Genomic DNA, 15,776 nt, shown 5'->3' with positions numbered 1-15,776 from the left:
AGCTCGGCCCTCGCACGGCTCCGGCGAGGCTCCAGCGTGGTGCTCATACCCTGCTGGCCACCGGTCTCTCTTCTGGCTGGGGACCAGAGAGCGGCTCCAGCCACCAGCACTGCAGGAGGGCGTCTGGTCTGGCAGCTCGGGAGCTTGGGAGCCAGGGATCCCCAGTGCAGCCGGGGAGATGGGGCTGGGGACTGGAGTCAGTGCCGGGAACCGGAGCTGGTGCCGGGGACCAGTGCTGGGCACCGGAGCTGGCGCCTTGATCCAGGGCCGGTGCTGGGAACCAGAGCTGCTGCCAGGACTCAGAGCTGGTGCCGAGAACCGGAGCTGGTAACAGGAGCTGGAGCCAGTGGGAACCGGAGCTGGTAACAGGAGCTGGAGCCAGAGGGAACCGGAGCTAGAGCCGGTGGGAACCAGAGCTGGTGCCGGGAACCAGAGCCGGTACCGGCAAAGGGAGCTGGAGCCGAGAACGGGCGTGCGTGCAGCCCCCCGGTGCGTGTGCACAGCCGGGTGTGGACACAGGTGGACACGAGTGTGCCCGGCCCTGGCTGGCTGCAGGCAAACCCCGGAGCGGGCACCGCTGTGTGCACGGCACAGAACACCCGTGTGCACACACGCACTGGGGGCGTCTCGGGGGCTTCAAAGACCCCCGGTGCCCCCGCCACATCCAGTTCCTGGCGTGGCATCGCACGGCACAGCCCCCCCGACCCCCAGCCCCACCGTGTGCCTCATCGGGGCCATCGCACGCCAAACCGACCCCGGCAACCCCAGCACAACCTCACCCCCCCCGCGGGGCGCAAAGACCACCGAGGACCGAGGACCGGGGTGACATGAGGACCCCCCGGGACCCGACACCGGGGCAGTGCAATGTGGCACCGGCAGCGCCGAGGTCGGGGCCCTTTCCCGGCTCGACAGGACCCTCGGTCCCCACCGTAGCACCTGCCAAGGCTCAAACCCCCCACCCGATCTCGCTGCGGCCGTACCGGGGCTGCCTCTCGCTCCGTCCGTCCGGCTCTGGTGCTGGCGCAGCCGCTCTTGCGGCGGTCATGTGCCGGTGCCGGCACGGGCGCAGGGAGCGAATCCCCCGGCCAGAGCCGGACAAAGGGCCCTTTTCAGTGGCGCTGGGCCCCGCGGGCCCCTCGGCGTCAGGGGACAAAGGTCCGGCACGCTTGGCACCGGCAGCGCCGGGCACTCCCTGGCCGGGGCACCCGCGGGGCGCGGGGCACCGGACCCTGCAGAAGGGGTGGGTGAGCGGCCAGAACCTCTCCTGCAGCCCCGTCCCTCTCGGCTCTCGCCTCCCTCCGCCGGCGCTCCCCGGGGAGCGGGGCTGGCGCCACGTGCGCGGGGCTGGCACGGCTGGCACGATGCCCCCCGGGATCCCAGCGCTGGCACACGTCAGCGGGGCTGGCACACGCCGGCGCGGTGCCACGGCCAGCCCTGCCCTGGAACCGCCCGTGCCCGCGGGGCCGGCGCTGGAGCCACTGGTGTCACACTCGTGCCCGCTCCGTGTGGGCTCCACAAAGGGGTGCGGGTGTCACCGAGACCCCCGGCCCTGCGCTCGCCCACCTGTGACCCGGGGCATCTCAGTGGGCAAAGCGGGCGTGGAGGGGAGGCTGTGCACCCCTCCGTCCCCCCGCTGCTGCCTGCTGGAGGGCCTCGCCCGGTGGGCACCGGCACTGCCAGCACTGCCGAGAGCGGGGGCTCTGCCCACACCCGCAGGGTGGGCACCCGGGTCCCCCCAGCACAGCTCGGGGGGGCCACTGGGACACAGGAACAGGAAAGGAGCAGGATGCAGGCAGGGAGGAGGCAGGGAGCAGGTGGGGAGCAGGGAGCAGGCAGGATGCAGGATGCAGGAAGCAGGATGCAGGCAGAGGTGCAGGAGTGGCCAGGTCCAGCCCTGGGGTGGCCCAGAGCCACCACCCAGAACAGCCACCTCACAGGGGGAACACAGCCAGGCCCTGTCAGACCCCAGCTCCCAGTGCTCCCAGTTGGGACTGGGACTCCATCCACCCCAATCCCAGTGATGCCAGTTGGGACATAGATATTGCCTCCTATTCCAGTGCTCCCAGTTGGGACTGGGACCCCCTCCCCACAGTCCCCTCTCAATCCCAGCCATGCAAAAGGCTCTAATTTGTTCCCAATTTTATTTGCAGTTTTATTACAAATTTCACTGGTGTCACACTGGTGACCCCAAGTCCTCCTGTCCACCTCCTGCCCTGGCACAAGGGTGCCCAGGCACATCCCCAAGTGAGGATCCTCCCACTCCGAGCTCCTGGGCAGGGCAGGAACCTCCCTGCACACCAAGTCCCCATGGCAGGGCCCCCTTGAGCCCCTGGACACCGTAACCCCCGCAGTGGCACCAGTGCCAGGAGGCTCTGGGGGCTAAGGGGGAGTCCTTGAACCAGAGCGGCTGCCGGGGGGGTCAGGGGGGGCCCCACGGCGGCGGCGGCGGCAGCGGCAGGTGATGAGGTACTGGGGGTAGGCCTGGGTGTCGTTGAAGATGACGAAGATGTCAGGCTGCCGGGGGTCATCCACGACGCTGTGGTAGCGCTGGTGGGCCCCGGACCCCTCCCGCAGCGGGGGTGCCCGCAGCCCCGGCTGCCCAGCTGTGAACTCCCCGGTCAGCACCTTGGCCACGAAGATGAACTTGGTGCCCTTGGCGCTGGGCGGCGAGTACCGGTCCCGTGCCGAGATGGCCGCACGCGCCGCGAAGTACACTCCGAGGCCGTAGAGCGTGGCTGCGGGGCCAGGCGTCAGCCGGGGCACGGGGGGTGTGCCAGCAGCACCGGGCCCACATCGGCATCCCATTCCACACCAATGGCACCACGCCCATCTTGGCACCCCCTTCCCATGCACCCACGATCATCCTATTCCTGCACAAATGGTGCCCACCCCAGCACCCCCTTCCCACACCGATGGCACCGTGCCTGGGTCAGCACCTCCTTGCCATGCACCCATGATACCCTATTCCTGTGCAAATGGCACCGTGCCCACCTCAGCACCCCGTTCCCACACCGATGGCACCGTGCCTGGACCAGCACCTCCTTGCCATGCACCCATGATACCCTATTCCTGTGCAAATGGCACCGTGCCCACCTCAGCACCCCCTTCCCACACCGATGGCACCGTGCCTGGACCAGCACCTCCTTGCCATGCACCCATGATACCCTATTCCTGTGCAAATGGCACCGTGCCCACCTCAGCACCCCGTTCCCACACCGATGGCACTGTGCCCACATTGGCACCCCATTCCCATGCCAATGGCACCCAGCGCCCTGTCCCCATGCTGTCAGCACCAGGCCCAAATGGGCACCGTGTTCCCATGCCGATGCCACCACGCCTGCCTTGGTGCCCCATTCCCATACCGATGGCACCGTTCCCCCGCTGGCACGCTGTTCCCATGCTGGTGGCACCATGCCTCCCTCAGCACCCTGTTCCCACACCAAGGACACCGTGCCCACGAGGTCACTCCACACCTGCCCGGCGCTCACCGTTCTTCCCGCAGAAGCTGCGGTTGAAGCCGTGCAGGCAGATCTCGCGGCTGGACGCCTTGGTGGTGCCATGGAAGAGGACGCGCTCCACGACAGTGCCAGCGGCACAGGCGCGCTTCACACTGCCCTTCTTCAGCTGGTACTGCTTGTACAGCACTGGATGGATCAGCTTCTGCACCTGCTGGGCACCGCTGTGTCACTGCTCTGCCACAGGGACACCCTGGGGGTCCCACATCCCCAGACCCACCTGCACGATGCTGATCTGGCTGTGCAGCTCCTCCAGTGTCCCGTAGAAATGTTGCACGGCGTCAGCGAACTCCTCCGAGTCCTCAGCCAGGGCCAGCAGCCGCACCTCCTCCTCCAGCCCAGCCACCTCCGGCTCTGCTGGAAAAAGCCCCGGTGAACATGGGCGCAGCAAGGGGCAGGGCTGGCCCCGCAGCAGCCACACGCACCAAGCAGGCAGGAGGTGCTCTCGAGCGGGGGCTGGCTGCGGCAGATGGGCACGGCGAGGGCACTGCCAATGTCGAACTCCTCCATGCGCTCCAAATCCACGGTGAAGGGCCGCCCATCCAGCACCAGATCCAGCTTGCGCTCCCGACGCAACCAGGCCTGCTCCAGCTGCGCCGCTGCCTCGGGGGCGTAGGGGACAGCGGTGCCAGAGGGGTCCCAGCGCACCCAATGCGCAGTGGCAGTGGTGGCAGCGGTGGCAGCGGTGGCAGCGGTGGCATTGGTGACAGCAGTGGCAGCGGTGACAGCGGTGGCACCATGCCCCGGTGGTAGCGGGCGCTGGAGCATCGACACGAGGTCTTGGGCGGCAGGGGCCGTGTACTTGGCGAAGCCGCGCAGTGTGGCGGTGTCACCGCACAGGCTGAGGTGCACGGCGTGCCGGCGCCGCAGCAGGGCCAGCGCGCAGTGGCCGGCGGCCGGCAGCGCCCGCAGCCGCTCGCTCACCACCTCCTGTGCCCGCAGCTGTCCCACCAGCACCCAGTCCAGCTCCTGCCGCACCGCTGACACATCCTGCTCAAAGGAGCAGAACACCGTCACCTGCGCCACATCTGCCGCCAGCAGCGCCTCCTCCAGCGAGGCCTCCAGTGCGGCCAGGAGCCCGGCATCCTCCTCAGCCTGCTCCTGCTCCCGGCAGTAGGAGCGCAGGGACAGAGCGGTGGCACGCGCCAGCTCCACCTCCTCGCACCGCGTGCTCTCCATGGAGTACTGGATGGCCAGGGCCATCTGCACCTCCTCCTCCACCCTGGTGTCCGACAGCAGCTCCCTGGCACCCTCCCCACCGGCCACACTGGGGAACTCTGTGTCGGGGTCCCACTCGCTGCCGGGGACAGTGTCAGGCCACAGGCCGGGGTTCTCACAGTCGTCGTCTTCGCTGGGGTGCAGCGCTGCCAGCACCTCCTTGATCTCCTCTGTGGGAGCAGTGGGGTGTCAACCATGAGGCCCCACCATGTCCTGGGGGAGGACCAGCACCCATGGCCCCCTCATCCCACCGCAGCACCTGGAGAGTGGGCACCAAAGTGGCCCCCTCGCCCCTCACCTACGTTGGAGTGAAAGCCATTGTCACCATCATCACTATTGTCAGCGGTGGCATTGCTGTCCTCAGGCAGGTCCTGGTGCCAGGAGTCGCAGTGGCTGCTCAGGGGCAGCAGCTCCTCCAGCTCCGGCTGTGGGGATCGAGGGTGGCATCACCAACGCTGCTCCGGCACAGCAGCGACCAGCACAATGGCACCTGCTTGCCAGACCCCTCCCCACGAGACTGCACCTGGGGATCTGGAGGGCTCCAGGGTTTACCGTCCAGCTGGATGATGCACTGGAAGCGGCTCTCCACCTGCCGGAGGAGGCTCTGCCCAGCTGGGTCCCGCAGGAAGCGGGCAATGCCAGGGAAGTGCAGGGTTGTGGGGTGCGAGGTCACCGAGTCCAGCAGGCTACACAGGAAATCCACCACTGCCTGGCACCGGCCTGGCTCCCCACTCACCTGTCAGGAGACGGTCAAGGGGATCAACACCTGGGCACCAGTGCCTGCCCGGCTCCCCACTCACCTGCAGGCAGTACGGGCAGCACCACGGGGCCGGCAGCCTCTGGCACTGGGATGTGCCGTGAGCACGGGGAGGTGGGAGCACAGCACAGAGCCCTGCCCACACCCGCCCAAACCCCTGCCCACACCTCATACCCCTTCCCACACCTCATACCCCTTCCCACAGCTCACCCGGAACCCAGAGATGTCCCCCCCCTCCAGTGGCAGCAGGGACACTTCAGGGATGCTGTCGAGCACGTCCTGGTAGTGCTGCTGCAGGTACCGCACAGCTCCCGGCTCTGCTGGCACCAGCGCCTCATCCGGCGCCAGCACCACCGACACCACCTCCGGGACCACCACCGACACAGGCCCCGGGCACTGGGCCTGGCTGGGCACGGCACTGAACCCCTCTGTGTCCTTGTTCCCGCCAGGGACGGCGGGTGACGACTGCTCCGGCACCGGGTGTGATGTTGGTGCTGCCAGCGCTGGGACTGCGGCAGCTCTGTCCGGTGTGGGGTTCGTGTCTGCCACGGGGGCATCTGTGTCCGAGCATGGGTCTGTGTCCGGAGGGCACTCCATGTCCAGCAAGGGGTCCATGACCAGCAGGGGCTCCGTGTCAGGAGGAGGGGCCCTGTCCAGAGGGGGGACTGTGTCCAGGAGCAGGTCCGTGCTCTCCTCCGGTGGCTCCAGGAAGGGGTAGTGGGGGATGAGCTCCAGCACCACGTCCTGCAGCCGGTGTGGCCTCTGCAGCACCCGCTCTGCGGCTGCGGGGGGACAAACAGACGGGCAGCCAGTGGCCCAGAGCGGCTCCCCACGGTCCCCTGGCACCAGTGGCGGTCCCGCTGGCGGCCGCTCACCTGCTGGCTCCTGGAAGGTGACGACGGCCCCGCGCCCAGCTGGCAGCAGCCGCACGTCCCTCACGCAGCCGCCGCCGCTGCGCCGGTTCTCAAAGTAGAGCTCGAGCAGGTCCCGGCTCAGCGCCGCCGCCGCCGCTGCCCGCACCAGCACCGCGGGGCTCCGCGGCACCCGCAGCAGCGCCAGCCCCTGCTGCCGTGCCCGCTGCTCCGCCGACGCCAGCTCTGCGGCACGGCGGTGGGATGGGGACACCGGGAACCCCACGGCGGTGCCACCACCACCCCCACGCCAGCGTCTCGGGGCTGGGCACCCAGCAGAACCCGCACCCCGAAATGCCACCCTGGTGCTCCCAGATCCCCCAGCCCCCCAATACTCCCACCCCCGGCACCATTGTCCCTGTCACCCAACCCTGTCACCCCAGCCCCTGCACCCCCACCCCATCACCCCCCACCCCCCGGCATCCCCATCCCACCGCCCCTCTACACCCTGCTGTCCCCTCTGTGGCCCCCAGTCCCACCTGGGGGGGCGAGGGGGTCCCGCAGGCGCAGCAGGCCCCAGCCGGGCGCAGGGCCCTGGCACTGGGTGACAGTGCCGGGGGGGACCCCCAGTAGGGTCTCCAGGGGTAAGTCCAGGTGCTCGGGGGTGGTCCGGGGATCGAGGCCATGCAGCAGCAGGTGGGTGGGGTCCCAGGGGGGGGCCGGGCGCACCTCCAGCTCGGCCCCCCCCACCCTGTGGCTGCCGTGGGCCAACACATTCTGTGCATCTGTAAGGGGAAAACTGGGGTCACTGGGGGTGAGCCAGCACCCCCTTCCCCCCTGTGACCCCCGGGGACCCAGCACTGCTCACCAGTGCTCCCAGTGGGACTGGGACTCCCCACAGCCCCGTGCTCCCAGTGGGACTGGGACCCCCCACAGCCCCCTCAGTGCTCCCAGTTTGGACTGGGACCCCCCAAAACCCCCCCAGTGCTCCCAGTGGGACTGGGATCCCTCACAGCTCCCCTCAGTGCTCCCAGTGGGACTGGGACCCCCACAGCCCCCTCAGTGCTCCCAGTTCAGACTGGGACCCCCCAAAACCCCCCCAGTGCTCCCAGTGGGACTGGGATCCCCCACAGCTCCCCTCAGTGCTCCCAGTTGGGACTGGGACCCCCCACAGCCCCCTCAGTGCTCTCAGTGGGACTGGGACCCCCCACAGCCCCCCTCAGTGCTCCCAGTTGGGACTGGGACCCCCCATAGCCCCCCTCAGTGCCCCCAGTTCGGACTGGGACCCCCCAAAACCCTCCCAGTGCTCCCAGTTGGACTGGGATCCCCCACAGCCCCCTCAGTGGTCCCAGTTGGGACTGGGACCCCCCACAGCCCTCTCAGTGCTCCCAGTGGGACTGGGACCCCCCATAGCCCCCCTCAGTGCTCCCAGTTGGGACTGGGACCCCCCATAGCCCCCCTCAGTGCCCCCAGTTCGGACTGGGACCCCCCAAAACCCCCCCAGTGCTCCCAGTGGGACTGGGATCCCCCACAGACCCCTCAGTGCTCCCAGTTTGGACTGGGACCCCCCACAGCCCCCTCAGTGCTCCCAGTGGGACTGGGATCCCCCACAGCCCTCTCAGTGCTCCCAGTGGGACTGGGACCCCCCATAGCCCCCCTCAGTGCTCCCAGTTGGGACTAGGACCCCCCACAGCCCTCTCAGTGCTCCCAGTGGGACTGGGACCCCCCATAGCCCCCCTCAGTGCTCCCAGTTGGGACTGGGACCCCCCACAGCCCCCCTCAGTGCTCACCAGTGGGACTGGGACCGCCCCACAGCCCCCTCAGTGCTCCCAGTGGGACTGGGACCGTCACATACCTGATCCCAGTGATCACAGTGGGGCTGAGACCCCCAAATCCCATCCCAGTGCCCCCTGCTGGGACCGGGATGGTCACACACCCCATCGCGGTGCTCCTAGTTGGGACTGTGACCCCCCCACACCGCATCCCAGGGCTCCCATTGGAACTGGGACCCCCGGCCCGCGCTTACCCTGGGGGTCCTCGAAGGTGAGGAAGAGGAGGGGGCCAAGGCGCTGGCAGCTCTGCACAGGGCCCCCCCCCGAACGCCGCCGGCTCTCGAAGTACAGGACCAGCAGCTCCTCCGGGGCGTCGGGGGGGACCCCCTGCACCTCCAGCACCCCTCCTGCCATCCTGGGGCACCCACACATTTGTGGGGTGGGATCTCCCTCGGCTCCTTTACACCCCCTCCCCCCCCGCGGACCGAGGACCCCCCGTGCAACCACGCGTGACCCCAACTCCCCTCCCCAAACCCCACGTCCGTGTCCCCCCCTCGCATCTCCCTTACCAAGGGCCCCCCGCCCTGCAGCCCCGGGGCGGGACCCCCCCGACCGGCCCGGACCTCTGCAGCCCCGTGGGGACCCCGCACGCCCCGCAGGCCCCCCCCGGGGGCAGGGCCCCCCCACGCACCGGGCGCTGCGCGGCTCCGCCCCGGCCGAGAAACGAAACCGAAACGGGGCGAAAACGGGAAGGGGAAGGGCGGGGGGCGGGGCCGGGGTGGGGACACAGGAGCGGCCCCACGCGGGACGTGGGGACCCGCGGCCATCCCTCCGAGAGTGACCAGAGGGCGCGGGACCGGCCTCACGCGGAACACGGGACCGGCCCCACGGGCGACAGGGGGACAAGCGACTGTCCCTCGTGCGTGAGCGGCACCACGAATGACCAGGGGACACGGAACGGACCCCGGACGTGACAGGAACTGACCCCAGATGTGACGAGGGCCACGGAAAAAGCCCCACGGGTGACGGGGTGACACGGGAATGATCGGCCCCACGAGTGACCGAGGGACACGGAACTGACCCCGGGCGTGACGAAGGGACATGGAAAAAGCCCCACGAGTGGCAGGAGGACACGGGAATGACACAGGGACACGGGGAAAAGCCCCACGGGTGACGGGGGGACACGAGAGGGACACAGGGACACGGGACCGGCCCCACGAGTGACGGGGGACAAGTGACTGTCCTTCGTGCGTGACCGGCACCACGAGTGACCAGGGGACACGGAACGGACCCCGGACGTGACAGGAACTGACCCCAGATGTGACGAGGGCCACGGAAAAAGCCCCACGGGTGACAGGGTGACACGGGAATGACACAGGGACACGGGACCGGCCCCACGGGTGACGGGGGGACCCGGGAATCACACAGAGACACGGGACCGGCCCCACGGGTGACAGGGTGACACGGGAATGACACAGGGACACGGGACCGGCCCCACGGGTGACGGGGGGACACGGGAATGACACAGAGGCACGGGACCGGCCCCACGGGTGACAGGGGGACACGGGAATGACACAGAGGCACGGGACCGGCCCCACGGGTGACAGGGGGACACGGGAATGACACAGGGACACGGGAAAAAGCCCCACGGGTGACGGGGGGACACGGGAATGACACAGGGACACGGGAAAAAGCCCCACGGGTGACAGGGGGACACGGGAATGACACAGGGACACGGGACCGGCCCCACGGGTGACGGGGGGACACGGGAATGACACAGGGACACGGGACCGGCCCCACGGGTGACGGGGTCACGTGACCGTCCCTCTCGCGTTACCGGGGACACGTGACCGGCCCCACGCGTGACACGGCGGGGGCGGGGCCGGGGCTGCCCGCGCCCGGTCCGCGCTGCCGCCACCAGGGGGCGCTCTCATCACCACACGCCCCGCCCCCAAGGGAGGCCCCGCCCCCCCGCTCAGCGGGCCGGGCACAGCCGAGGCCCCGCCCCCTCCAGGCCCCGCCCCCCGGCGCGCAGCGAGCGGACCCGCGCAGCTCGGCCCGGCCGGTGAGCGGGGGCTCGGGGGACTCGGGGGGCTCGGGGCTCCGGCGGGGGCTCGGGTCGGGCGGCGAGCGGGAGGCGCGGGGACCCCGGGGCTTCCCCCGAGCGAGGTTCCCTCCGCCGCTTCCGGCTGCCGCATTCCGCAGCGCACGGGTTCGGTGCGAGGAGGGGCTGATGGGGGGGTAGCGGGGCGGGGGCAGCGGGGCCGAGCGGGACCCCGCGGCCACGGGCACAGCGGGAGGCCCCCGGCAGTTCCCCCCCGCGGCAGCGCTCGGGGATTAGGCTCGCTGCTGCCGTAAATAGGCCGCGGTGGGGCTTTACCGAGCGTCAGGGCAAAGCGGCTTACGGGGCTCCGAGAGAACCGGTGGGGGGGCGGGCGGCGGCACCCCCGCAACCCGTGATGCGGGAGCACCTGCAGCCCCGCAACGCCGCCCGCCGGGCTGTGGGCATCCCTGCGCCCCCCGCACGCCGTGCTGCGGGCACCCCCGCACCCCGTGATGCGAGTCCTCCTGCACACCGTGCCCCTCCGCATCCCCGCAGTCCGTGATGCAGACACCCCCCCGCACCCCGTGCTGCGACCCCCTGCGCCCCCCAACACGTGCTGCGGACCCCCTTGAGCCCCCCAAACCTCGTGCCCCCATAGTGCCCGCACCCCATGCCCCCCCATTCGGGGTGCCCTCCGTACCCCCCATGTGGGGTGCACCGCATGCCCCCTGACCCCGTTCAGGGTGTCTCCCATGCCGCACACACGCCGTGCCCTCCGTACCCCCGGGGAAACCGCCCAGGCTCTCTCTGCCCCCCTAAATGCGCCCCCCGCCCGGTGTCGGTGCCGCCCCCGCGGTGCCGCAGGGCCGAGCCCCCCCCCCGTCCCGCTGCCCGCCCGGGGCGCGGGGCCGTCACGCGGCGGCTGCGGTTGCGCCACCGGCCGGCGCTGCCCGTTGGCCGGGCCGGGGCCGCTGCGGCATCGGAACAGCGGCGGCACCGCACCGGTACCGCGCGGGCACCGCCACCGGCGTCTGCCAGGCCGCGGCACCGCACCGGCAGCGCTTCCGCACCGGTACCTGCCAGGCCGCGGCACCGCACCGGCACCGCTTCGGCACCGGTACCTGCCAGGCCGCGGCACCGCACCGGCACCGCTTCGGCACAGGCAGCGACACCGCACCGGTACCGCCGCCTCAGTGGTACCGTACGGGCACCGGTGCCCACGGGTGCGCGATCCTCGCTTAGGGCGCAGCCGCCGCTTTCGCACCGCCCGGTTTTGTAACCGGGCCCTGGGAGCGGGGGCGGCCCCGGGGCTGCGGCGTAGCCCGCTCGGCTCGATGAGGTGGGGCCGGGGCCGGGGCCGGGGACCGGGGCCGGGGCCGGGGCCGGGCCTGGCAGGACCCCGCTGTTCCCGGTGACGGCCCGACGGGGCAGTGAGGCACCGCCGGAGCTCCCCCGCACCGCTGCCGGTAATCACGGCAAGAACCGGTCCCGCACAGCGATCCCCCAAGCCCGCACACCGCCCCCCCGCCATGGCCGAGCCCCCCAACCCGCACCAGGCCCCGCACGTCGCCCCCTGCCCTGGGGGGGTATTGCCATGGCAACGGCCTCGCCGCCGCCATCTTGTGCGGGCCTGGGGGCGGGGGCAGCGGGACGGGACCCCCCGATGGCGGGGGCAGCGGGACGGGACCCCCCCGGTGGCGGGGGGAGCAGGACGGGATCCCCCGGTGGCGGGGGCAGCGGGACGGGACCCCCCGATGGCGGGGGCAGCGGGACAGGATCCCCCCGGTGGCGGGGGGAGCGGGACGGGACCCCCCGGTGGCGGGGGGAGCAGGACGGGACCCCCCCGGTGGCGGGGACCCCCAGGGCTGCTGAGGGCGGGGTTGAGGGGGTGGGAGCTGATGGCCGTGGAGGGGTGACAGCCACGGAGGGGTGATGGCCGCGGCGGTGCTGTGGGAGGGTGAGGGCCGTGTGGGGCTGCTGAGGATGGGGTGATGGCTGGGGGGGGTTGGACACACAGCCGTGAGGGGCTGGTGGCTGTAGTGGGTGATGACTGAGGGGGACGATGGCTGTGGGGGTGATGAGGAGGTGGGTGACAGCCCCGGGGGATGATGCCACCAGCTCTAACCCCCTGTCCTCCCCCCCCCACAGCACCAAGGCGGCCGCAGCCTGCGGGACACCATGTCCCACGAGAAGAGTTTCCTGGTGACGAGCGATGGCTTCGCGGGGCAGCAGCAGCCGGCGGCCCCCCCAGCCTACCCTCAGCCCCCCTACCCCGTGGCCCCGTACCCCCAGCCGCAGTTCGCCCCCGCGCCCTACCCCCAGCCGGGCTTCACGCAGGGGCCGGGGCCGTACCCGCCACCGGGGCCGTACCCCCCTGCCGGGCCGTACCCCCCCGGGCCGTACCCCCCACCCGGGCCCTACCCACAGGGCCCCTACGCGCAGCCGCCCTATGCCCAGCCCCAGCCCATGGTCCCTGGTGACCAGGACTGTAAGTAGTGGGGACAGGGGGGCTGGGGGGTGCACTCCAGGCTGGGGGGGTTCCAAATGGGGTGTGTGACTCCTCTGGCTCCCAGCTGGGGGCTCCCAGTGGGTGTGTGACACCCCCCCCCCGGCTGCTGTGAGTCTGGGGGCTTCAGGTGTGTGGGGCAGCCCCTGGCATTGGGCACTGAGGGCAGCCGGGGGGGCTGCCTTGGAGGGAGGGCCCCGTTTTGGCAGCGCTGTCCCTGTTTCAGCCTGGCTGTGCAGACGGTGGGGGCAGCTCACACAGCTCAGGGGGCCCAAGTGGGGCAGCGGGGATCCCCCTGTGGGTCCTGGCTCGTGCCCCACACATCCTGGGGGGCAACTGGGGGACTGCCCACCTGGGATGGCGCTGGCCATGACCCTGGGAGGGGCGGGGGACACTGCCCAGAGCTGTGTCAGCTGTGACACCTGGCTTTGGGGGGCACAGAGCTCCACTCCCCATGGCTCCTGGGACCCCCCTGGACCCCCAGCCTCCCTGAGCAGTGTCCCCCCCTCCCCACAGCCCCCCTGCACAGCACCTACCACGAGGATGGGCCCCCCTCCTACTATGACAACCAGGACTTCCCGTCGGCGCACTGGGACGACAAGAGCATCCGGCAGGCCTTCATCCGCAAGGTGGGACGCGGGGGGCTCCGGGCGGGGCGCGGGGCGTCGGGGGGGCCCCCTGTGACCTGCCCCCCTGTCCGCAGGTGTTCCTGGTGCTCACGCTGCAGCTGACCGTCACCTTCGCCTTCGTGACCGTCTTCACCTTCGTCAAAGGCGTGCGGGGCTTCGTGCAGCGCAACGTGTGGACGTACTACGTGTCCTACGCCGTGTTCTTCATCTCCCTCATCGTCCTCAGCTGCTGCGGCGACTTCCGCCGCAAGCACCCCTGGAACCTCGTGTCCCTGGTGGGCTGGGGGGCACAGCAGCGGGTTTTTGGGTGGCCAGGATGAGTTTGGGGATGCTGGGCCAGGGACACGGTGTGGGGGGTGTAAGGGTGCTGGGCTGGGGGCACAGGGAAGGTTTGGGGGTGCCATGCTGGAGGCACACAGTGTGGTGGGTTTGGGGTGCTGAGCCGGGGAGCACACAGCGGGTTTGGAGGTGCCAGGCTGAGGGGGAAGACTGGGGGTGCTGCAGCAGGGAGGTGTCGGGGCAGGTTTGGGGGTGCTGAGCTGGGTGGGGTGCCAGTCTGGGGGCAGGTTTGGGGGTGCTGAGCTAAGGGCACATGGCATGTTTCGGGGTGCCAGGCCTGATGGGTTCCCCCCCCCCCTTGCCTTCCCAGTCCATCCTGACTGTCAGCCTGTCCTACATGGTGGGGATGATCGCCAGCTTCTATGACACCGAGGCTGTCATCATGGCCGTCGGCATCACCGTCGTCGTCTGCTTCACCGTCGTCATCTTCTCCCTGCAGGTCAGCGCCAGGGCTGCCCCCGCTCCGGGCAGGGCTGCTCCAGACCGGGGGTGCGACCCCCCACTGACTCCCTGCCGGGTTCCTGGGAGTGCGTGACCTGGGAATGGGGTGTGTGATCTCCCCTCAGCTCCCTGCAGGGCCCGGGGACCCCAGATGGGGTGTACAACCCTCCCCCAGCTCCCTGCTGGCCTGCGGGGCTCCCAACCAGTGTAGGACCTGTTCCCTTCCCCACCCCAGCTCCCTGCTGGGTCTGTGGGCCTCTGAACGGAGCGATGACCCCTCCCCCTGCGGTCCCTGCTGGGTCTGATCCCCCCCAATCCCCCTCTCCACAGACCAAGTACGACTTCACCTCATGCCGGGGCGTCCTCATTATCTGCCTCGTCGTGCTCATCCTCTTCTCCATCCTGTGCATCTTCATCCGGAACCGCATCGTGGACATCGTCTACGCCTCGCTGGGGGCTCTGCTCTTCACCTGCGTGAGTCGGGGGGGCCGGGATCCCCGATTCCTGCTGGGGGGGGGCAGTGCCAGCACCGCCGGCTGCTCCAGCTCGGTGGGGACAGCAGGATGTGGGCTGGGCTGGGGGGTGCAGGGTGTGCTCAGGGTGCCTGGCTGGTTTGGGGCTGGGGGGGGCTGTGGGAGCTGCTGCTGCCTTGGGCCCCCCCACATGGCGCTGTCCCGCAGTTCCTGGCAGTGGACACGCAGCTGATCCTGGGGAACAAGCAGCTGGCGCTGAGCCCCGAGGAGTACATCTTCGCCGCGCTCAACCTCTACACCGACATCATCAACATCTTCCTCTACATCCTCGCCATCATCGGCAGGGCCAAGGAGTAGCCCCCCCCCGCCGCTCCCCGCGGCCCCCCGGTCGGGATCCCCTCCCCGTAGCCGGTTTTGTTGCCGTTCTCATCGCGTTCCCCGGCGGTTCCCCGTGGCCCTGGTTCCTGCCCCGCGGGGGCTCGCTGGGACGGGGCTGCCACGGCCCCCCCAGCCCCCTGCCCCTCCCTGCTGTGAATACGGTTTCCCCCCCTCCCCTTGCGTTGAACGCGGACTGGAAGCACTTTGGAACCCCCTCCGTCCTGTCCCGTCCCCACCCCTCCCCACCACCCCCGTCACCCCTCTGGCCGCGCAGGCAGGGGCAGTGCCGGCAGCACTCCAGACCCCCCGAGCCACTGTCCCTGCCCGTCCCCACCCCCAGACACCCCCCGAGCCACCGTTCCCACACGGACGTACCGCCAGAACCCCTCGGACCACTGTCCCTGTCAGTCCCCAGACCCCCTGAGCCTGTGGCACCCTCAAACCCTCCTGCTCTGAGCCACTGTCCTCACATGGAGGCACCCCTAGACCCCCCCAAGCCACCAGCCCTGCCCATTCCTGGACATCTCCAGCCACCTGCCTGTCCCCACCCCCTGACCCCCGTGGCACCTCCAGACCCCCCTGTCCCCTCCCCGCGTGGCCGAGGCCCCGTCCTGGTCCTGCTGTTAATAAATTGTCTTGTTCATCTCCCACGGCTCCAGCTCCATCGCAGTGTACTGCTGTCCTCATCTCCCAGTGTCCCCACCACATTCCAGCTGGGGGTCAGGCGACAATGGGGGCTGAGGGAGCTGAGGACAGCCTGGGGACAAGAAGGCTCAGGGGGGACCCCAGCAGGACCAGAGGAGGCAGCCAGGTGAGGTCGGGTCCTGCTCCCAGAGAACAAGTGACAGGGGAA

At 70.3% G+C, this 15,776-nt stretch overlaps 2 protein-coding genes across 3 annotated transcripts; one reads left to right on the top strand and one right to left on the bottom strand.

Moving 5' to 3' along the window:
- Window positions 1-2,193: 2,193 nt before the first annotated feature.
- Window positions 2,194-8,826, bottom strand: PARP10 (poly(ADP-ribose) polymerase family member 10). Of its 2 annotated transcripts, XM_082280712.1 has the most exons (11): window positions 8,805-8,826; window positions 8,368-8,528; window positions 6,881-7,126; window positions 6,366-6,587; window positions 5,701-6,272; window positions 5,257-5,469; window positions 5,032-5,158; window positions 3,941-4,903; window positions 3,736-3,869; window positions 3,489-3,666; window positions 2,194-2,735 (listed from the first exon to the last, which is right to left on the bottom strand). In XM_082280712.1, the coding sequence occupies exons 2-11, from the start codon at window positions 8,525-8,527 to the stop codon at window positions 2,380-2,382; spliced, it is 3,171 nt and encodes a 1,056-aa protein (XP_082136838.1). In that variant the 5' UTR covers window position 8,528; window positions 8,805-8,826; the 3' UTR covers window positions 2,194-2,379. The 2 variants fall into 2 exon arrangements, with proteins under 2 accessions (XP_082136838.1, XP_082136837.1); XM_082280711.1 differs by lacking the exon at window positions 8,805-8,826 and having other exon boundaries at window positions 8,368-8,548.
- Window positions 8,827-10,129: 1,303 nt separating this feature from the next.
- GRINA (glutamate ionotropic receptor NMDA type subunit associated protein 1) lies at window positions 10,130-15,576 on the top strand. Its single transcript, XM_082282940.1, has 7 exons — window positions 10,130-10,178; window positions 12,306-12,645; window positions 13,180-13,292; window positions 13,367-13,567; window positions 13,942-14,070; window positions 14,403-14,546; window positions 14,753-15,576. Exons 2-7 carry the CDS (start codon window positions 12,336-12,338, stop codon window positions 14,900-14,902), a joined length of 1,047 nt encoding a protein of 348 aa, XP_082139066.1. The 5' UTR covers window positions 10,130-10,178; window positions 12,306-12,335; the 3' UTR covers window positions 14,903-15,576.
- Window positions 15,577-15,776: the final 200 nt, after the last annotated feature.

This window comes from Coloeus monedula (assembly GCF_965178545.1).
Source record: "Coloeus monedula genome assembly, chromosome: 1".
NCBI lineage: Eukaryota > Metazoa > Chordata > Aves > Passeriformes > Corvidae > Coloeus > Coloeus monedula.
This window is presented reverse-complemented; position numbering and strand designations above follow the sequence as displayed.

Excerpts from the sequence above, each read along its gene's own strand:
- GRINA (XM_082282940.1), top strand. The coding sequence starts at position 12,336 with ATGTCCCACGAGAAGAGTTTCCTGGTGACGAGCGATGGCTTCGCGGGG. Across the intron at positions 12,646-13,179 it reads GGTCCCTGGTGACCAGGACT|CCCCCCTGCACAGCACCTAC; the intron begins GTAAGTAGTGGG and ends CCCTCCCCACAG. Across the intron at positions 14,071-14,402 it reads TCGTCATCTTCTCCCTGCAG|ACCAAGTACGACTTCACCTC; the intron begins GTCAGCGCCAGG and ends CCCTCTCCACAG.
- PARP10 (XM_082280711.1), bottom strand. The coding sequence starts at position 8,545 with ATGTGTGGGTGCCCCAGGATGGCAGGAGGGGTGCTGGAGGTGCAGGGG. Across the intron at positions 6,588-6,880 it reads GGACCCCCTCGCCCCCCCAG|AGCTGGCGTCGGCGGAGCAG; the intron begins GTGGGACTGGGG and ends GCCGTGCCGCAG. Across the intron at positions 4,904-5,031 it reads TGGCTTTCACTCCAACGTAG|AGGAGATCAAGGAGGTGCTG; the intron begins GTGAGGGGCGAG and ends CTGCTCCCACAG.